Source organism: Coenobita brevimanus, chromosome 6 (genome assembly GCF_032717465.1).
Source record: "Coenobita brevimanus isolate Jiangsu-jjx chromosome 6, ASM3271746v2, whole genome shotgun sequence".
NCBI lineage: Eukaryota > Metazoa > Arthropoda > Malacostraca > Decapoda > Coenobitidae > Coenobita > Coenobita brevimanus.
The window spans coordinates 64,104,744-64,128,445 of record NC_136959.1 but is presented as its reverse complement, the minus strand read 5'-3'; the positions used below and the strand labels follow the sequence as shown (position 1 = coordinate 64,128,445).

Genomic DNA, 23,702 nt, shown 5'->3' with positions numbered 1-23,702 from the left:
TGCTATAAAAAAAAAAAAGGGGGGGGGGGGACAGTAGGTAAATCAGAAAGATGAGGGTAAGATTTAGACATGAAAAGAGGATTAACAAAAATGGCCTCAACACAATGGCTGGGACTCTACAGTCAGGAAAGCACCCCACTCTTTAAATCGTGTGCATTTTGTCTTATTAAAGACTGGTACATGAAACACATTCAACAGAACTATACTAATATATGGCAAAATGAGTTTCAGCCATTTCAACTCATATGTTTCAATAAAGCTACAGTACAACACCAGGTATTACTGAAAATATGGGAAGATAATATAACAACACATGGGTACTAAAAATATTACCTGGTTGAAATTGCTCTCGCTGACAGAAAATGTTTGTGTTTGCTCTGTATCTAAGTCCACCTTCTCATTCAGCTCCTCAGAACTCTCGCTGTCAGTTGAGGTGTCCTCTCGGATGCCAGCATCTCCTTTCTTAGTCTTCTCACTCCCACTATATTTTTCATTGTCAGTGCTCTTACGCCTCTCTCTGGCTTTTACAACATCAGCTATTGTTGGCCTGATGCTGACAACCTTTTCACTTGGGCTTTTATGAATCACCTTGTCATTATTTTCATTCTCTTCTGGTTTTTCCTTTAAGACAACAGGTGATGCACTTTCTTCTTTGCTCGACTCCTTGCTTCTGTCAATGTTTTCACATGACTTGCTTCTAGACTTGACTTTGGGAGATTCTACTGAGTTGCTAGAATGCTTGGTGTATCGTGCCTGCTCATTACTCTCAGTAATCTTCCTCGCTTTGTGGAACTTTGAACCATCACGATATTCATCAAAACATTTACTAATATCATTATGACTCTTCATTTTCTGAGAGGGTTCCTTGCTGACTGATCTGTCTAATACAGGCTCTTTCTTCAAAGTTAAGTCAGCAGGACTAATTTCATGACTCCTTGCACTAACATGTTCACAATGCTTCTCTCTCTTCTTTGACTTCCTTGTATTACCTTCCTTATTACTCTTCTTCTTTGAGTTATCCATTTTCTCGAAGAAGTTTTCAATGAAAGGTGACTCAACAAGGGTCTGCTGCTCTTTGCTAAATTTTTTCATGTAATCAAATTCTTTATTTGATCTCTTCTCAAAACCAGGCTCTCTTGCAGACTTTTTGTCAGGGACAGTTTCACACGATGGTCGTTTTTCTGGGCTGGATTCTGCATTAAATTTTCCCTGTATATACATTTCCTTAAGATGGCTTTTGTCCAAAGAATGATCCTTCCTATGTTTATCACAGCCTGCTTCCTTCTTCAATTTCTTCTTTTCAATGCTTGAGTCTCTGCCCTGCATTTTCTCTGGGTTATCTCGCAATCTTTCTGTTCCTTGTTCCCTCTCTGCTTTCTTGCTGGTGTTCATTTCTCTATTGTTTTTCTGACTATGGCTATGACTCTTGTTATTTTCACCATTTCCTTCTTTTGCTGATTTTCGATCAGCAAAGCTTTCTTTAGTTGTAAATTTTTCTAAGTGGTCTTTACTTCTCTTTTCCACTGAGGTGTCCCTGTGACTTTTCTTTTCTCCAGCTGATTCTTTAAATTTCCTTTCAGCATTATCTTCAATTTTCTGCTTTTTATCTTTATTCTCCTTACTCTGCTTTCGTTCATGTGTACTAGTACTGTATTTGTCAGTCTTCTTCTCATTTATTGAAAATTTACTGGTTTTCTTCCCAGAAGTAAAATCCTTGGTGTGATCATGGTAACCGCTACTGCTTGATTTTCTATCAGACTGATAATCCTTGCTTGCTCTTTTCTCAGGACTTGAACTTTTACTTGGTTTCTTTTCTGGACTGCTATTTCTGATGGCTTTCTTATCAGCATGCTTATTTTTACTCGAGTGGCTGTCATGTGATGATTCTTGGTAATGTTTCTTCTCAGTTATATCTGTACTTTGCCTCTTAACAGAAGGCGCTTCACTATAACTCCTAACTTCAACTGGTTGGGACTTCTCATTACCACTAATATAATTCTTACTCTTCCTTTTATCAGAGGAAGATTCCTTACATGGCTTCTTCTCTGAAGAAACATCCCGCGAGGCTTTCTTTTCTGAATATGAGTTTTTCACATGCTTCTGCTCCTCAAATATTTCATTTCTGTTATTTCTATATGTTTCACTATCTTTCTTCGACCTTCTCTCCCAGTGGTCTTTGTTAGTACCGTTTTTAGTTTTGTCTATCACATCAGTTTGTTGAACAGGCTCTCGTGTATCAAACTCAACAACTCTGGCAGCCTTGCAGTTCAGTGGTGAACCATCTGAGTTAACAAAATTATTGGTTTCTTTACTGTTTTTCTTGTCAGAGCCTGTTTCTTTATTTTTCCTTTCGTATGTGAGCTTACTGGGTCGCTTAGGAGTCACATTGTCCTCTGAACTGGCTTCCAAACTTGTTCCTTTCACTGGGGTAACACTGGGACTGGACTCCGTAGCTGAACTTTGGGCAGAATCGGGTTCCTTGTTCTCTGTTCTTTCAGTGTGAGATTCTCGACCCAGACTCCTTCTACACTCAATCTCTCGACTCAAAGTACCTTCTGGAACAGGCTCCCTCCATAACTTTTGTTCAATCACTGGCTCTTTTCTTGGTGTCCTCTCACTACTGGTCTCTAAAGCCAAACTTTTTTCTGGGGTTTTGTGCGACTCTTTCTCAAAGTCTGTACACTTGTCATCAACTGCCAGAACTTCTTTGTAGTTACCATCACAGTTCATCTTTTCAAATCTGTTTCTATTCTTTTCAGGAGACATGGGCTCTTTCACAGCCACCGGAGGGTTTATGTGCAAAGTCTGTGTGAAATGATCCACTGAACTGCCCACTGTGTCTCTTTTGCAAGAGTTTAAAGTTTTACTTGACTGCCAGTTATTATTTGGCAAAGCTGTTACCCCTTTATTTGGCTTTGGAGAATCATATATTTTGTTGTACTTCAGTGTGGAGTCACTAATTCCCTTATCACTAGTATTGGAAGGTTCTTTTACAGTCACAACAGTATTCGATTCAGGCTGCTTAGTGTTTACATTCTTTGTGCTGAAGAGAAGCCGGTCAAATTCACGATTCAGTTCAAGTTCCTTCTCACGTCTTCTCTCCTCAAGCTCAGCAGTAGACAGAGGTGCATTATTTTTTACCTCCTCTGTCTTATCCTTTTCGCCCTCATCCCACTTGGCAGCTACCAGCACCTCACACTTCTTTTCTGGAGGTGACACATTGTCAGTCTTGTAGGGCTGAAAGGGTATTCTTGCTTCCTCCACTTTCAGCCCAACAAGAGGAACACCTGGCTTGCTCTCCTGGACAGTTTTGGACCTGGGAGCATTATCATCATTCACTGGACCCTTCTCTGGCTTCTGTCTATCTACAACACCAGGATTCACAGCACATGTGTTTCCAGTCTCACTAACAGGTACGTCTTTCACCGGAGTCATAACCTGCTCCACCATCTCCTCACTTCTAACAGGACTACTATCACCTACTTTTGGCAATGGCACTGGCAAGAGATGCTTCACATCATCAGTTTTAGGTAAATGTACACTTGTATTCAAAGGTTTTTCTTTCTCACTTTCATCCTCATCACTTTCATCACTAAATATACTTGATTTCCCCTTTGGCTTCTCCTCATACAATGCGGGTTTTGTGGTTTTCCCAACCCCAAAGCCAACAGTAATTATGGAGTCAGCTGTGGAGGAGGTGAAGGCTTGAGAAGTCTTGTGCTTCTCACCCAACTGTGGCATAGAAGGCTGAGGGTGTGGTGAGCCAGGTAAGCTCTCCCCATTCCTGTCCGAACACACATCCTCCTGCCCACCCCCTCTGAATCCATCACTTAGGGTCAGCTTTGGTGCAGTCAGCTGTGGCTTCCTCCTTGGCAGTGGCTTGTTCACCGGGCTGCTGTCTCCATCCTCATAGTCCTTCTTCCTCTCATCATCAGAGGCAGAAGAACTGCTGTCACTCCAGTCTGAACTGTCTGACTCCGAGTCCTGCAATTTCATGAAAAAAGTTTATGTTTAGCTTATTTTCTTCTACAAGTGTTCAGTACAGAAAATACAAGTGCTGAGAAAACATCTGATCTATACTGTACAATACCATTACCTGTTATTCATTAAACTTGTTTCAAAGTCCGAAATGAGTGTTTGTGTTTATAACTTCTCGTCATGAATCAAAAGAATTGTTGCATTTAAAGCTGTACACATAAAAGCAGGATTTTGCTTGTGCACAATTCTACCTGAAAAAGAAAAAAAAGAGGGGAGGGGAAATGGCAGAACATTAAAATGGCAACATTGGTACCCAGCTGACATGGAATGAAAGAAAGGTAGATCACGAATGAGACGAGAAGACTATAATTTATAACTGTGGCTGTAAAAGAATGTGGTCTGATATAAAATGAGGGGTTTCAGGTCAGACAACTGTGCTGCACAAATCTTTTTGGTACGGTGGACTCAATTACAGCCAAACAAGACTCTTGACAGCAGAGATATGTATCAGGCAATGTGGCTCTTGTGAACCCACATGAGCACTGAAGAATACAGAGCTACAGGTAACTCAATCTGACGACTATTTATGTTCTGGCCTGGAAGTAAAAACAAGTTTTGACTTATCAAATCCTACCTGAAAACAGGAAATGACTTGGAAAGCAAATTCAGATTTAGAAAATTATTTTTGTTTGCCTTACACACACACACACACACACAATATATACTGTATACACATACACGCAGTAATCCCTCGATTATCCGACGTAATAGAGCCAAAGGCATGTCCGGATGCGGACGAAATCTGGATAAAGAGCAACATCCTCTACTGTACCTATACCCAACCTATAAGTAGAGTACCCCTTCTGCTTGTGGCAGTGTTCTCCGGTCTTTCAGCCATATTTAAACAACAAGACACACATGGGAATATCCAATATAATGCTAGACACTAAGAAAAAAAATGCATAAACAATAAAAATCCAAAAATACCGGTGCCCTACCTATATGTACAGTACCCCTCCTGACTGTGGCAGTGTCCTTAGGTATTTCAAATATGCAGACATTCAAACACACATGGGAATATCGAATATAATGACAGACACTAAGAACACAGTGCATAAACAATAAAACTCCAAAAATACCCTACTCATATGTAAAGTACCCGACCTAATTGTGGCAGCCTTCTTCGGTCTTTCAGTTATGTGGACATCAAAACACACATGGGAATATCCAATATAATGCTAAACACTAAGATAACAATTCATAATCAACAAAAATCCACACAAAAAAAATCAATGAAGATGACGGTTGCATAAATGAATCTTAACCCTCTCGGGAACCGTAAGTTTATAATAAGCTTCTGGGACACCAACAGAGCTACAGCAACTTCCACGCTCACAAAGAAAAACATTTCCACAGACAAATTTGCCTCAGGAAATTGGCTGTATTGGTATAAACTATATACCATCATCATCGATGGTGTTTATACTATAAAAGATAAGCTAATAAAAACATACAAAACTGATGAGTAAAAGTACTGAGGTGCAGTGAGAATAAACTTTTTCAAGAGTAAAAATACAGTAGCTTTAAATCCATCCTCTGCTGTCGTTCTTTCCTTCATTCTTTCCTCATCCTTCTGCCTACGGGTGACTTTACACTCCATCTTCTGTCTTTCTTTCCTTCATTCTTTCCTCCTGTTTCTGCCTCTAGGTGACTCTACACTGAGTGACAAGCCAAATGGTTTCCTGAACACCAGGAAACCATTTACTATGCTGGGTGGTAACCATATAACCAAATTTTGGCATCTGGTGGTTTAGTGAGTACAGTAATTACAGTGCTCCAATCAGATTGAGCCAGAGAAGGTTTATATCCAAGGGATGGTTGGGGTTTAATGCCACTCAGGGATGACTGAGGCTGGTCACTCTCATCTTAAATGTCAGGATCAACTTGCCTAGCCTCAGGCTCCTATGCTCCTCATGGGGCAATGTAGGATTGGATGATGGATGAATGAATGAATGAATAACTTCCCAACATCCTAATATAAAATTTTGCCCACACCATGCAAGTGCTAGGCATATGTCAAGATGCAGAATTTTATGAGTTTTCTCATGGTGTTTTCTGAATTTTGATACAACCAACAGAATTCAATTAAACTGAAAAAAACTAAAGAAAAATCATTCATGGCAATGCAGGGAGGTAAGTGCCGAGGGGAGGGGGGGCTTTGGCCGTTCTATGTGGGGATGGACGGGTGTTTTTGTTCTGCTGGTGGGTTAGGGTCTGTATCACTCGCTCTTGGCTGGCACATTTCCCGTGATCCGGGCGGCTGGGGGACTTTGACCATTCGGTGAAGAGGCAGACAGATATTTTTGCTCAGCTTGTGTGTTAGTGTCTGTATTACTCACGCACAGCTGGTAGCGTCTGTATTACTCGTGCATGGCCGGCAGCGTCTGAGTGAACCAGACAGCCAGGGGACTTTGTTCAGTGATGAGCCAGATGGCCATCTTTTGTTCAGCTTGTGGGTTAGGGTTTACTTCCTGCGCTTGGCCACAGAGGCAGCCAGCTGCCAAACTGAATTTTTGAATTTGCAGCCTGACCAACCGGCGATGTTGGATATTTGATGTTGATCATCATCATCATCATCCGGACCTCCTTTCCCACCCAAGGGCAGGGTGAGGAGTAGCAATGTCCAGACAGCACAAATTTGCCTAATCCAAATAGGCCACACTTCCATTCACTCATCATTTAAGCCTCCGAAATCCTGGCTCTACCAGATACGCCAAAAACATTCACCACATTCTGCAGCTTCACACAAACGTATCCGACTGAGTATGGACAAATAAATCCGGACACGGATATAATACAGCCAAGGCCTAACGTTTGGATACACAGCATGTCGGATAAGGAGCGTCCAGACAATCGAGTGATTACTGTATATTGTATGTAAATATACATCCATATCCCAATATCCGGCAGTGTTGTGTACCAGTGGGAGTGTTGGGTGAGTGAGTATGTCAGATATCGAAGCAACCATAAGATACTGAAGAAAAGCCAGAGATGCTTTCCAGACCCAAACTCCCACATACATTAATCAACAGAGACTGCCACAGAAACACCATAGGTAATGTTATTATCCTAATAAACAATACTAATGCTAAAACACGACAAATCGAACATCATAAGCTGAAGGGTGGGGTGGCGGGACGTGTGGTGTTTAACACCGCTTCAGGGCAACTAAACAGCCAGGCAGTATGCTGGCAGGGCAACAAGCGGGGGTGGGAGAGGGTGGGAGGATAGGGAGACAAGCAGGGGTGGGGGAGTGAAACAAGCGGGGGTGTGGGAGGGTGGGGGCAAAGGGAAGGAGAGAAGAAAGCCCTACTACTCCCTACCCCCCAGTCTCACTCACTCACTCACTCACTCACCCACTACTCACTCACCACTATCACTCACCACTCTCACTCACTCACTCACTCACTCACCACTCTCACTCACTTACCACTCTCACTCACCACTCACATTCACTCTCACTCACTCACTGACTCTCACTCACACACACACACACACACACACACACACACACACAAACACACAGGGGAGATAAGCAGGGGAGGGGGAGGGTGGGGGGGATGAGAGAGACACAAGCAGGGGTGGGGGAAGGGAAGGAGACATGCCTGGCAATGCTGAGAGTGGCAGGGAAAGGAGGAGGGACTGGGGGGAGGAAAAGGGGATGGAAGGAGGATGGGAGGACCGGGAGAGTCTCGTTTCAAACCTAGGGTGAGGCAAGGTGCTGGACTGCAGAGGTGGGGTGTCAGACTAGTGAGGCAACAGACATTCAATTGTTCGGATTGTGGAAATGTTCCCCTATTTCCTGTGTTCAGTCTAGCCGAGCACTGGTTACTGACGCATTGGATAACAGGGAATGGCAGTAAGCAAGCAGACCACGAGATACGATACCCATAAATGCGATACCCTGGCATAGCGATGGGAGAAATACCACCCTAACCCACCGAACGATGGCCGAACCCAGGGATAACGATGAGTTTTATTTTATGAAAACCGATTTTGATGATATTTTAGACTTAAATTTTGTGTTTATGATGATTTATAAACTGATTTATGATATTTTAGACTTAATTTTTGTGTTTATGCTGATTTATAAACTAATTTCACACTCAGATTAATGTGTTTCAGTCAAAGGTGGGGTGAACCTAGTCATTTTGGGGTACAGTTCACTGTACTAGGCTAAGTTTGATTTTTTTCCAGACTTATTTTTGATGATTTTCAGATTTTATTCTTAAGTTTAGGTGAATTATAAATTACTTTTAGGCTTAGCTTAGCTCATTTTAAAGCTAATGGGAGTTTAGGGTTAGCCTGAAACTTGTTTCTGGACTCATTTAGGTGGGCTTAGGACTTGGTTGGTGGTGGTGGTGGTGGTAGGGGGGGGGGGGACCCAAGGCTCAAAAACATATCCCTATTCTTTACACGTTAAATCTACCCCGCGATATGATACCCCACCTAGCGATGGGTTTTTACTTAACCAATTTGAGTCATCACAAATTCTAGTTCATGGTCTAGCCTGCCATGTGTCCACAGTGTTGCTTCCGGACAGAATATTGAAAATGTGGACAACTCAAAATATCCATATATATGCATACAATTCTATATATTTCTGATAAGACAAACATATTTTTTTCATTTATTTTCTGTATAACAGGTAACATATACGCAATATTGTACCATACCTGCAAGTGCTTCTTTGTCCTTGTGTTCGTTGTTGAGTGCATTCGTTTCAGGATACATTCGGTACAGAGTTCATTTTTCTTTAAATCAAGCAGCAAGATTCAGCAAATTCATCGAAGTACTTCGTTGCAGTACATTCCATTACATGGCAGTCATCTCCTAATCTTAGCAACACTGTATGTAGTATCTTACACTTTCAACGAAATATATGTTTCCCGGCTTGAACAATAACAAAGCCAGCCCAGCTGACTGACCCCAGGTGTCGTCTGCACAGAGTTTCATGCTGGAAGTTACCATTCCGCACAGTGTGCATGCGCCGGGTGCCTTTTTAGCTATAATGAAAGTATTCGCATGTTATCTCATGTATTGTGCCATTTATCAACATTTTATGATATATCATCAGAGAAATTAACAATATGCCGGGAATCGAACCCGGGACTCTCAGGTTCTCTCTTCATTTTATGATATACATGTGTCAAGAAAATGGTTGGATGTTTTACTGACCTATAGGTAACTACAGGTCGATATATACAGTATATATATATATATATATATATATATATATATATATATACAGTATATATACAGTACCCTCGCGTCCAAGACGGTAATATTGTCGCCTGAGGGTCCCGTTTAGGTCGAAAAATGTCTTGGACCAACACAAAACCTCATGGAATAAATTAATAGTCACAAAACCGTCGAAAAGTGCCCCTAAAAACACCAACCTAGACCTACTTTGGCACCAAAACAAAGTTCCTCACCTTGAAAGTGTGTGTTTCTGAGCTTATCTCCAGCTTAATAGCTCAATTATCTCCAGCTTAGTAGCCTGAGGTAGATGGCAGGACTTCAAGGGGTTAGCAGACAGTTTCCTAGGTATGGTTAGGTACGAAGAGGCAATAACCTAGGAGTAAACGCTGAGTGCAACACAGTGTGTCCACGATGCTCTGGTATGAGACAAAAACAAGCCCCACTTGCTCATCACGTGACCAGATGCCAATATTTTATTGGACAACATCTCAACCACGTCACTCTTCTGGGCACGGGAACTGTGTTGGACCGGGTGAGACCGTAATAGTTGTATTCTCCTTGGATTAGGGCCGTTATGAATCGTTGGTTCCATATTGGACGTATGCAACCGTATTATTGTACAGCAATATTTTGTATTATTATTTAACAATATTTTGGATTACTATTTACGATCTCCGTCTTGGATGCAAATCGTCTTGGACAAACCCATCTTGGATGCCAGGGTACTGTAGCTCAATATATATGTGTATGTTACAGGCAGATTGTGAAATCAGTCATTTCATGAATTAAGGTTAGTTTAGGTTAGGCTAGGTTGATGCAAGATAAGGTTAGTTTAGGTCTGGATGGGTCAGGTTAATTTAGGCTAAGGAGAAGGGAATGGTAACTTCCAGCATATCACTCCATGCATACGACACCGGGAGCGTGATTCACCCCGTGCAGTATAGAGCCAAATTCATTTGAAAAATAGACTGTTGCACAGCTTAAGCAATACTTAAGACAAAGATGTGCTTCACTCGGGATATAGTAAAGGAAAACTAATACAGCTAGTGAGAAACTCTTGAATGTCCCAATTTACTGGATCAAGTTGAGCCAACTGATAGCAAGAGTGTAGGTGAATTGATACAAACTGTTTGTTTATGGGAAAAAAAAAAAAAATTCCAGATCCCCCATTTATTAACAAACTGGGATGATAACCCATTTTCTATCCAGTCAGTAAAATGTCTTGAGCACATTGCATGGAATCTCAAAGCCTTCCATCCTCCATTCCGTTTATACCTATTTTCCCAGAGCTTTTGTCGTTTTGGTTCCTTCTTAGCTGAGGGAAATTTCACCCAGCCTCTAACTTCAGCCACAGAAGGATACTGATTAGCATTTTTTCTTGAATCCGACGAGCACTCCACCACTGCACAAATAAACACAGGCATTGTCTCTCCAAATGCCTGAGAATCGCTGTGTTTATGTTGATGGTCCGAGACTTATCCCTAGAATGATAATCGTGCGCCTGGCAGCGCGTCTGGCATCTGCATAAAGATACCAGAGATTCCTCATTTCATATCTTAGCCAATATATATCAATATTCACAGACAGTGACATTAGTTTAGATTACCTTTTACAATCTTACAAAAGTTTCTGGGTACATAAAAAGTCACTTCAGTAACCACTGGCTGTTTCAGAATGTGTGAAATGGCCTTAAATTGGTATTTGTGTTAAAATTTCCTTATAAATTTTGCAGTATTCACACAAGGATGACATGCTTTTATTAATATTAGCTACTACATATTTACATATACGTTGAATAACGAAAATTACTTTTGAGTACAGTTTAAGTTAAGGAACAAGAAAAATAAAAATCCGTAACTGATTACTCTATTGCCCTCTGTCCACATTTTTTGCGAACGACACTATGGACGTCTGGCGGGCTAGACCATGAACTAGAATTCATGATGACTCCAACTGCATCGCATGCTTTTACTGTATATATTTCAACGATGAGTAATTGGAACAGTAGCCCATTGCACTGGGCAAACTTGGGCTGTCTGGACGTTGCTATTCCTCACCCAGCCTTGGGAAGGAAAAGGAGGTCCGGATGATGATGATGATGATGATATACACATACTGTATATATATATATAAAACACACACACACACACACACATATATATACAAGTCATCCCCACAATAACAATGAGATGCGCTTGGGAAAACCCATCATTGACCCGCGGTATCATTAGAAAGGGACGTTATGATTTTATAACAGCAAGAACAGGTATGCGTTTGGGAGCATTGGGATTCCCCCCCCCCCAACCAAGTCTAAAACCCACCCAAATGAGTCTAAAAACAAGTTTCTAGTTAACCTAAACCCCAAACAGCTTCAGAACAAGGTAAACTAAGCCTAAAAGCAGTTTACAACTCACCGAAACACAAAAATGAAATCTGAAAATCATCAAACATACATCTGGGAAAAAATCAAACTTTGTAATCTGACTCCCAAAATGACAATTTTCACCCCACCTATAACTAAAACACATTAATCTAAGTCTAAAAACAGTTTATAAATCAAGCTATACACAAAATTTAAGTATAAAACATCATAAAAACTGGTTTAAAAAAATAACCCATTGCATAACCAGGGACTGGCCATCGTTTGGTGGGGAAGGGTGTTAATATTTTTACATCGTTAAGGCAGGGTATTGCGTAATGGGAGATCACATAGCAGGGAATACCTGTTCATTCATCACTCAATCCCATGTCACCCCACAGAGAAGCGTAGGAACCCGGGGCTAGGCAAGTTGGTCCTGACATTTAAGATGAGAGTGACCAGCCTCACTCATCTCTGAGTGGCATTATGTAAGCAATAAACCCCAACCATCCCTTGGATATAAACCCACACAGACTCAATCTGACTGGAGCATCTATAATTACCCACAAAACCACCAGGCACCATAATTTGGTTATATGGTTACCACCCAGCAGAGTAAATGGTTTCCTAGTGTACAGGAAACCATTTGGCATGTCACTCAGTATAGTCACCCACAGGCAGAAGGAAGAGGAAGGAATGAAGGAAAGAAAGACAGAATAGGGAGTGTGTATATATATATATATATATATATATATATATATATACTGTAAGTATATCCACTCTACTTCTTTAGCATTTATCATTCTTTTTCAGTGCCTGCCCTCCTCTCTTCCTATTTCTCCCATCTTTCCTGTCACTTCTTATTGCTTTTCTTTCCTTTACAGGTGGCTTTACATTCAGTGACAAGCCAAATGGTTTCCTGTAAGCCAGGAAACCATTTACAATGCTGAGTGGTAATCATATACCCAAACCATAAGTGCTCCCTACGTGTCAACAGGTGGGTTGGTGGAGGGTTAGTGCCCCTCCCCATAAAACAAATAACTGAGTCAATTGGCCACCCCTTATGGGATTATGGCATCTGGCAATAGATAGATAGATATCCTTCCTCTGTGGTAGTAGTAGTAGTAGTTGTTCCCTAGGCAGTCTGGCCGAACAGCCCCGAGTCCCTTAGGAAGGCCATGGCCGAGACCGGGCTTTCCCAAGAGAGCTCTCAAAGAGTGTATGTTGTGTTGTTGGCGTAGGTGATTGTGTGCAGTGCAGTCTTCCATAATGTGCTTAATAGTATGGGGTGCTGTGTTGCATCCTGGACAGGCATCATCGATGGAGTCATCCAGCCTCTTCTGGTAGCTTAAGAGGGCTGGATGGTGCCCACATCTCAGCCTGGCCAGGTGGACCCTGTCCTCATGAGGAAGATAGGATTCAGAAGGGTGGATGTCAGGAGGCCGTGCATGCAGCTGTGTGTTGTCTTTAAGTGACTGAATGGAGCGGCAAGTGATCTGAGTGTGGATATGCTTCTGGAAGCTGGTCTGAGGTGGGCAAGGGGGAAGAGATGACAGTATTTGTGTACAGTATCGTGTGCTGGGTGTTGTTTTGATGTTCCTGGTGTGGATGGATGTGCTGCCATGTACTGCAGTGGATGTTATGGGTTTGTGGAGGCTGCAGCAAGAAACTGTGGTAGGTGGGGGCGCTCACCATCCACTCACTCAATGTAGTGCTGCTCTCGGTTGTCTACCCTGTCCTCTCCTCCATCCTTCTTTCCTTCCATCTTCTTCTGTCTTTCCTTCATTCTTTCCTCATCCTTCTGCCTACAAGTGACTTTACACTCCCTCTTCTGTCTTTCATTCCTTCATTCTTTCCTTTTCCTTCTGCCTATGGGTGACTCTACATTGAGTGATAAGCCAAATGGTTTCCTGTACACCAGGAAACTATTTTCTACGCCGGGTGGTAACCATATAACCAAAGTTTGGCGCCTGGTGGTTTAGTGGGTAATTATTGTGCTCCAATCAGATTGAGCCGGTGAAGGTTTATATCCAAGGGGTGGTTAGGGTTTACTGTTCACGTGGTGCCACTCAGGGATGAATGAGGTTGGTCACTCTCATCTTAAATGTCAGGACCAACTGCCTAGCCCCAGGCTCCTACGCTCCTCATGGGGCAAAGTAGAATTGGATGATGGATGGATATATATATATATATATATATATACAGTAGACCCTTTCTATCCACTGAATTTGCATCTGCAGATTTAAGTTTCCATGGATCAAACATTTTAATACTGTACTATAAACTGTAACTTACTTTGAAACTGACGCACAACTCACACTTCTGTTGTAGCTACAGTTAGCATACCCACACCCACAGGCATTCCCGCCACTCCGCCAGTCTTATTGTAAACTCCAATCAGTTCGTTACTTACATTGTCGTTGCCCTTCTCGTGTTTACAGCTGTACTGTACTTCATTGTGTAAGTGAAAAATGGCTCCCAAGAAACAAGTAAAGGATAAAAGCAATCCTTCTAAGCCAAAAAGAGAGAGAGTAAGGTGTTATATGGTGTCCTGTCAGAAGGGTCAGACTAGACTCACAGCTTACCTACAGTGCCACCACACATCTCCTCACCTCACCACACTGGCACTGTAGGAACTGCACTACAATCATCGTCATCATACAACAATCGTCGTCATCTATACAGCAATCATCACTGTCATACAGCAATTGTCATCATTCTACGAAGGTTATGAAGAGAACACACAGTCTTTTGATGAGTGTTAACCCCTAACAGGCAGGCGACATTACATAACTTTCGTGCGTGAGGAGGTGGGCGACATTACGTAATGTCCAGCCATTTTCGGTCCTAAATTATTGGTGAAACTGGGTGATAGGGCATCCTTGACACCTATTGTCCTGCTCTCTACTCTCCCACGCCTTGAAACAAGTAAAATAGAATATACATAATATATATGTAGTGTTACAATTGTTCAAGTAAAACAGTATATACGTACATAAGTTTTATTGTTATAAGTGTTCGAGTAAAATAGAAAACACATACATAAGATTTTGAAGACAATGAATAGTGCAATGAATGCATAAATGATAAATATGGTGTTCAGTAATGAAGAATGAGCAAATGAGTGAATAGTTTGCTAGCCTCACCCCAGGCGCGCCTGGTGATAAGCTGCCTGCCCGTCCTCCTCCCTCACTCCTCCCCTCCTCCTCCCATAGCCAGCAGAGACGAATTACCACGCATATAACACCTTTGCCTTCGTTTTTCAACCATTTTTCATCGATTTATGCATGTTTAGGTTTTTTCCTTGACACTTTATTTTTCCAAAAATATGCCGCCCCACATGGTCATATAATTGGTAAGTTGCCCGCCCATAAGGGGTTAATATGTATTTGCAATATTTTAAAGTATGTTGTTATTTTTTCATTGATGTGCTTAGCTTATGTGTAAATAATATGCCATTTTGTGATGATGAATTGAATATCCGCGTAACTTGCCTTCCGCGGGGGTCTCTGGAACCTAACCCCCGCGGATAACTAGGGTCTACTGTATAAACATATATGTATGTATAAATATATATATATATATATATATATATATATATATATATATATATATATATATATATATATACTGTATATCATCATCCCAACCTCCTTTCCCACCCTAAGGCAGGGTGAGGAGTAACAATGTCCAGACAGCCCAAGTCTGCCCAATCCAATGGGCCACATTTCCATTCACTCCTCATTAAAGCCTTAGGAATCCTGGCTCTCTCTCTCTCTCTCTTCTATATATATATATATATATATATAAAGCAAATAAAAAACTCAACTGAAACAAAGATTACCTGGATTATCTGGGATACACTAAATTATGGAAGTGGAAAAGAAAATGCTACTATGTCTCATTATAAGTGAGAGATATGTCCCAAAATATTAAAACATTTTCCTAATAATCTGTGTAATTTAGGAGGGACTATCAAATAAACTTAACAGGAAGCAAAGGAAATGCAATTTGAATCTTTTTAAAAATATATTATGCATTCAGTAGGAACAATGACCATCAGTACAGGCAATCTATAACAAGGACTTACTTTTATGCCAAAGAAATTATAGCCATACTAAAAAAAAAAGCTAAACTAGCCGCTTACCTGACTGCCACTGTCTGACTTGGAGTTAGACGGTGAAGGTGAACGAGACAAGGACCGTTCCCTAGACTGTGAGCGTGACCGAGAGCTGAGCCGAGAGTCCGAGCTTGAGTCTGAGGCGTCAGATTCAGAGTCATAAGCATCAGAATCGTCATCAGCCGGCTGGTCATCCACACTGGCCCAATTTTCATTTATGGTCACCAGCTGGCCTGGGGTGTGATCCGGTGAAGGAGAGTCCTATGGAAAAAAAAAAAAAAAAAAAAAGTCAAGTTAAAATAAGACAGTTTATCTCTTCAGTAAATATGACCTATTCAACAATGACTGTCTCTCCCTGACCCAGTCAGACTACTGTATGGCCCTTGACCTTCTCTGTTTCTGTACCAGTACAAATTACAACTCACAAACAATTTAGTTCTCCTCATAACACAAAACACTAACCTTATGCACCTCACTCTCATAACACAAACAATCCTTCCACATTATATCAGTAATATACTGTATCTCTGGAGCACCCAGCTGAAGTGAGAAAACTCCTGGGTTCCATTGGTTTTTAAATCCAGATAAACCTGAGGCCATAACTAAAACTCCTTCAGTAAACATGCCCCATGCACCTGCTTTATAACCTGGCACAGTACCCTATGAATACGTGAGTAGTAAATGTAACAGTTAGTACTGTACACCATCTCGGATGAAAAGACAATAAGTAACATCTGTTGCACAAAAATTATTTTCTTTAAAAAAAAAGGAGAGGGGCAGGAGGAGGCAGACTACACTATTACATATTAGGCCACATATCTGGCAAAAAATGTTAAATACAGTCTTCCATTACCCCATGTGTACAACCCCAGGTTACGTTACAGTTATTGCAGTTCAGGACATTTACAAGAAGGTGACTGGTCTACACCCTTTGTGGTAAGTATATGACTGAAAAGCTCCCAATGCCTAAGTCCAGTAAGCCACCAAACATCTTTCATTATGTAAGGAAAATAAATTATGCAATATCCTTCAGACACTTACCCTTATGGCCTGGATATCGACAGTGGAGGGAAGGTCTTGTGGTTCATCCTCATCCTCATCATCATCATGAGCTACTGAGGGAGGCCAAATGTGATGGTGGTGGTGGTGTGGCAGTGGTGGGGTGAGGTGGGGATGGTGGTGTGGTGGGGGTGAGGTGAGGTGGTGATGTGGGGGTGGTGGTGGGGGTGAGGTGAGGTGGTGGTGGTGATGGTGTGGAGGTGGTGGGGAGGTGAGGTGATGGTGGTGATGGTGGTGAGAGGAGTGATGAGGGGAGGTGAGGGGTGCAGCCACAAGAGGGTGCGGAGGAGGGGACACAGAGGTGAGGGTTGGAGCTGGAGGAGTCGGGGTTGAGGCCGGCACCACCACTGAGGTCTGAGCCAGTTGCTTTGCTCCCTCTAGTGTCATGGGCTCAGCCAGGGTGGCACTCTCCTCCTCATCCTCACTCAACATTATGTCCTGGAATAAATGGCAAGAGTTAGCCTTTTCATTAAGAGAAGTCTGCACTAAGGTGAGTAAAAAGATACACTGTTCTGACGTGAATTTGTGCAGAATGTTTGTAACATATTCTCTACAAGGTTTCCCCTCAGCTGGATTGAAAGTGTCTTGCAGCAGGAAAAATAAAACATGTGATAATAATTGTACCGTACAGAGAGGCTATTAAGACCATCCGGGGCAAATGAGACCACCTTAAGACAGTTTTACTTCAGATGATTCTAGGGAGAATGAAGATAAATAAGAAGATGCTGTTGGTATGGTTCTGTAGGTATGGCATGTACTATATGCAAAGCACATTATTCCACTGATCCCAGAAGTACCCCTAAATCCTAATAACGTTTTTTATTAACATGAAAGGAAATTTCAACTGTGAATGCTAAGGTGTGCTGTAGCCAAGCTGTATCCCTGAGCCAGTCCATATCCAAGTGATACGTAGCCTTATATCCTAAGTATGTATACAGCCAATTTGGTAATGATTGACATTAATGCTTACTCTGTATTAATGTTCAGGCTATATAACATGGGGTAACTGAGACCACCATACCAGGGTAATTGAGACCCTTGTTTAACTTACTGTATATACTTTCTGTCTGTTTCTGAATGGTGTGTCATTATATGAAAAAAGTGACATCCTCCAAGGTCCAGTACACTCCTGAGACCATGACATGGGCTGTTGCTGCAGTAAGGGATGGAATGAGCTAGTGTCAGGCAGCAAAGAAGTTTTGTATCCCCAAGACATCATTACAACAAGTCGTGTCAGGCAGATCTACAAACCTGGGAGGGTAGGACAGTAGATATCCATGCTGCAGTTTGAAGAGCAGTCTATTGCTCAAAACACTGCTGCCCTTGGGGATTTGATCTTTTGTTTGATGTGTTCCACCTACGGAAGTTCGTAAAAGTCCACTTCGATCATCAACACAGACATGTCGAACAGTTAAGAACAATTTACCGGGAGAAGACTGGGCACGTGGGTTTCTTAGCAGGCACTCAAATATTCTGACACACCGAATGTGTCAGAATATAAGCAGGAAACGTGCAGCTGTCTCAGAAAATGAAGTTTAAAAGTACTTTTGTAATCTGAAAGATGGTGTCAGTGGAGTACCTCCAGCCAATATCATCAATTATGATGAGACAAACTTAACAGACATAATCATCATCATCTGGACCTCCTTTCCCACCCAAGGGCAGGGTGAGGAGTAGCAATGTCCAGACAGCATAAACCTGCCCAATCCAAATAGGCCACACTTCCATTCACTCATCATTCAAAGCTCCCACAATCCTGGCTCCACCGGATACGCCAAAAACATTCACCATGTTCTGCAGCTTCACACAGCGTATCCGACTGAGTCAATCCGGACAGTGCCATGCTCACAAGGGGTGCCAAAATCCCTGATCACGCACTTCTCCTCACAAACTTCATCCAGCCAGCTCGATCTCTTGTCAGTTCCCTAGCCTCACCGACTTCCAAACCTCTCTTCCTCACACACTCATCCACCATACCTCTCCACCTCCTCCTTGGCCTACCTTGCCTCCTTCCTCTTTCAAATTCACTCAGGTATACCTTTTTCACCACTCTATTGTTATCCATCCTTTCCACATGACCATACCATCTCAGGACACTCTCTTCGATTCTGGTGTCCACCGACTTCCTCACTCCACACCTTTCACGAATCACATTATTTTGTATCCTATCCACCCTCTGTACTCCACATACATTTCTTAGCAATCCCATCTCCATTGCACTTACTCCTGACTTTTCATTTTCATGCCACACCATAGTCTCACACCCATATGTTAGAGCTGGCATTAATACTCCCTCATGTAAGCATTGTGCAGGTCCAACACTCAAGCCTCTATTTCTTTTCAAGGCCTTCATTGCACCACCCACTTTTCTTCCTTGTGTCGCTCTACTTTCAACTTCTTTTGCACATTTCCCTCTCTTTTCTATCATTGTATCCAAGTATTTGAACTCTCTCACCAATTCCAGTCTCTCTCCATTCACTGTGATATCATACTGGGAGTCACCTTCTCTCTCAATAACCATCACTTTACTCTTCTCTACATTTACTCTCATGGCACGACACTCACAGACATCAGCAAAACTCTGCACTAGCCTAACAAGTTCTGGTCCAGTACTTGCAAGCAGTACTGCATCATCAGCATACAACAAATTTGAGATATTCCATCTATCACCATTCATTACCAGCGCCATCCCTCTCTCCATTACTTGTATTATTACTTCTCTCATCACCCCATCCATATATACAGTATATTGAACAACCAAGGGAACATCAGACAACCTTGTCGCACGCCCACGCCGATCATGAACCACTCACTCAGATGCCCATTAACCCTTACACATGCTTCGCTACCATCATAAAAACTCTTGACAGCACCTAACAGCTTACCATATACACCATACATGCACAAAACTTTCGACAATCCCTCTCTGTCTACTTCGTCGTATGCTTCTTCCAGATCCATGAATGCATAAACACCTTATGGTCCTTCTCACAAGCCTTCTCTGTTACCTGTCTCACTGCAAATACTTGATCCACACATCCTCTGCCACCCCTAAAGCCACCCTGTTCATCACTCACTAGGACTTCTGATATCTCTCTTACTTTCTCTACAGTAATTCTTCCATATACCTTCCCTACCACACTCAATAAACTTATGCCACGATAATTCTTGCACTCACTTTGCTCACCTTTATTTTTGTACAGGGGTACAATCACAGCCTTCTTCCACTCTACAGGCACAGTTTCACTCATCCATGACTTCTTACATATCTCCATCAAGCACTTCATTCCACTCTCTCCACTGCACTTCAGCATCTCTGCATACACCCCAGCTGCTTTCCCATTTTTCAGCCGTTTCACAGCGCTCTTCACCTTAACAGACAACGCTAAACAAATACTGTAAGTGTAAACCGGTTTTGTGGCCTTCAAGCTGCCAGAGACTGAAGACGAGGATGTTATAACTGTTGAAAGAATTGTTCATGGAATAAAAATTCATGAAGAGATAAAGAATAAAGATGTAACAAATTATACATTTCAGGGACTTACTGTGCACTAAGTTTTGTGGGCTAATTGGTGGACTTAATATGCACTTGGTTAAGTGTTCATAATACAGTACAACACAGCAAATATGATAATGAAAGGACATTTAATTTTATTTGACAAGGAAGTTCTTTATTGTTATCTAAGTGGTAGGCTTAATGTGAGATCAGTGGTGGACTCATTGTGTCCCAAGTTGTAGACTTGTTGTTTGCTAAGTATTTAGGTTATAGTGCAGTACAGCAAATATGATGATGAAAAGCACCTTCCGTTTACTTAAAAGAGAAGTTCTTTTAGTTGTGGTCTTAATTACCCCATGCCTGGGGTAATTAATACCACTTTTTCAAAAATTTTGAACTTGTTTATATTTCACTGTTTTTTTTCAAATTTTAGTGGTATGTTCTCCAAGGATCTACCTACCTCTCCTATTCAAAGTAAAGTGATCCACTGTATAGGTTGGGTGTTATTGACATTTTACTGAAAAAAAAATTGAAAATCTGGACTCTGCCCTGTTGTACGGAACTGTACTGTAAATTATCTATCTATTGCCAGACACCTCAATCCCGCACGGGGTGGCCACAAACAAATCGCCTCCATGTCGCCCCGTCCCCCGCCATTTCACCGCCCTGCTCTCAACTCGCACCCCCCTCCCTCATATACCTCTCCACCCCATCCCTCCATCTCATCCTCGGCCTCCCCCTCCCTCTCCCCCCCTCCACCTCACTCACATACACTCTCCTCATCAGTCTCTCACCCTCCATCCTCTCCACATGGCCAAACCACCTCAGTGTGTTCCTCCTAATACTTCCTATCACATCAACATCCACACCACAACGCTCCTTTATATCCTCATTTGTCAGCCTCTCTCCATGTGACTTCACAGGCTCCTCTTAAATAATTCATTTCCACTGCTCTCACTCTTGACTTGTGTCCTTCCACCAACGTCCAAGCTTCACTTCCATACATTAGAGTTGGTATCACAATACTGTCTTCCGTTAAACAAGAACAACCTACCGTAACACTGTCATATATAATCAACACAACCCTTGTTTTACCAAGCCCAGCTTAATCTACAGAATGGTAGTCTTATTAAGAACTTCAGATAAACATATACTCCTTCAGTATTATCTTAGATAAACTTATGCTTCTTCAGTAAGATTATCTTATTTTTATGTCATTCATGATAGCTACTGACAATGACTATAGCCTAGTTATACAGCCTAAGAAACATCACTCACATTGAAAGGATTAAGAGGCTGCATCCAACCCATTCAACAGGAGCTTTCCGATACTGAATAATCATTTGGAAGTAGCAAGAATTAGAAAAGGATGTCATCATACTGAAAGGTTTATGAAAACTTACTAAGGTACCGTACATCTACTGTAGCTATGGTATATGAAAGAACACCAAACTTGTGAGAATATATGCAAACCAGTAATTAAGTTTCCTCACTGAACATGACATCCAGAAATAGGGTACAGGGTAACAGGGCACTAATTTAAACCAGGCTTACTCCACTTGTCACAATATCACAGCTATTGTTTAGTCAATGCCAAACAGCTACGTGTAAAATTAAGCTCATTTTTCAAAGGCAACTATGCTGAAAGTATGAAATTAACATCAGTGTGTTTCTACAGTGTTTGCATATTAAATCACTGCAGTAAAACTAAAGACTGAAAAGTCCTGTAGTACTTAAAATCAACTTTACCAAAGGCAGCTAAATGCAGCTACTGACAATCTCATTCATGGAACAGTGTAAACTGCCAAACTGTACAAGATATACCCTACAGTGAATAAATATACGGTACCGGTATCAGTAATGTAGGTACCGGTATGTTTTTTTTTTTTTTTTTTTTTTTTTAATGTGAGGAAGAAGGAACCAAAGGCAAGTGCTGTATACAGAAATAATAATGACCTATCAAAGGCATTCTATAATCTCCATTTGAACTACAACAACTAAATGCACTGGCAATGGGCATAATGTTGGCTATCAACCCTGATATCCAAAACTGGCTGTAGTCTACTGCATTTATCTTCCTTAAAATACATAAATAAAGCTTAATATGTACGAATAAAGAATAAATAGCACATTAGCAGAAGAATACACACTAGTAACAAGCTTGCAAAAGCATCACACAATCTACAGATTTTACGATCTAGCCTACCCATTGCCTTCAAGCTGTAGCCTTCCGTGCTTCATCACCAAATATAAAATAAAACTCTCTAACAATCCACTATGACCTCGCTGTAATGCAACCCCCCTCCCAAAAAAAAAAAACACCACACTCACCTTTTGAACTTCACTCACAACACAGACAATCCTTCACCATAACCTCAAAAAAAGATCTCTAGGATGCCTGACTAAAGGGACTGGTTTCCTGAAGTCTACCAGGTTTACGTCCAGATGAGCCTGGGGACATACTAACAACTTCTTTTTCTTGCTCTTGTTATGCCTCTTCTGATCACCCCTCTCATACACTCTTCGTCAATCTCTCACCTCCATATCTGTACCTGAATCACATCAAAGTACCAGTATTTCATTTTCTGTGCACTACTATGTCAACTAGATACTGATGTACAAAATATGGTAACATTCCTCATGGATCTTTTCATTCATCCATCTATCCCTCTTAGTCACTCCGTAGGGACTTCAAGATATTTTATCAGGGTATAATTACCCTATCCTCTGACATCATCCACAGTTCACTACAGTGTGGTACGTCAGTGTTCAAAGTAGTAGGCTACACTACATTTTCAAGCAACATATTCTTTAGCCATTACCCATCTTCAGTTCCTATTTTTGCTACTGCTAATTAGTGTACATTGTACTACCAGAACCTGTATTCCATAACTATTATAAATACTGGCTACATATTATTATTACTGTAATATATGTAACAGCATAGGCCTACATAAATGCAGTACCGGGTACCTAGTGTCCTCATATTTTAACATTATGACCAACTTGCCTAGCCCCAGGCTCCTACACTCCTCATAAGGTGGCATAGGATTGGATGATAGATGGATGGTAACTACTGTATCCCATAGCAATTGTTTTACTTTAGACTTTCAAACTGTAGCACAAATCAAGGTACACTATTACCACAATGATCATATACTGGTGCAGGTATACTGCAGGCCTATATTGGTATGAACTCACTCACATGCACAATATACATACCGGTACTCGGTAATACTTCCCTCGCTTCCAAAAGTATAGTAAAGTATATCATTATCTTTACAATAATAGATTACAGTACCTGTACATCAAAATTAGATGTAGATACCAATATAAAATTTATCATACTGGTACAGTACTACTGTACAATAAGAAACATAATGTATCCAGTAATGGCCACACCGTAAAGCTACTGACAGTAAACTACA

General features: G+C 41.4%; 1 protein-coding gene across 1 annotated transcript in view; it reads right to left on the bottom strand.

The window, feature by feature from the left end:
* The window catches only part of ash1 (histone-lysine N-methyltransferase ash1), a 296,085-nt gene that overhangs the window by 271,914 nt on the left and 469 nt on the right, over positions 1–23,702 (bottom strand). Inside the window, exons 2-4 of the mRNA XM_080272689.1 lie at positions 16,761–17,216; positions 15,747–15,980; positions 334–3,984 (exon numbers count right to left, since the gene is read on the bottom strand). Coding sequence (XP_080128815.1) covers positions 334–3,984; positions 15,747–15,980; positions 16,761–17,216 — 4,341 coding nt within the window. The remainder of the gene's footprint in view (positions 1–333; positions 3,985–15,746; positions 15,981–16,760; positions 17,217–23,702) is intronic.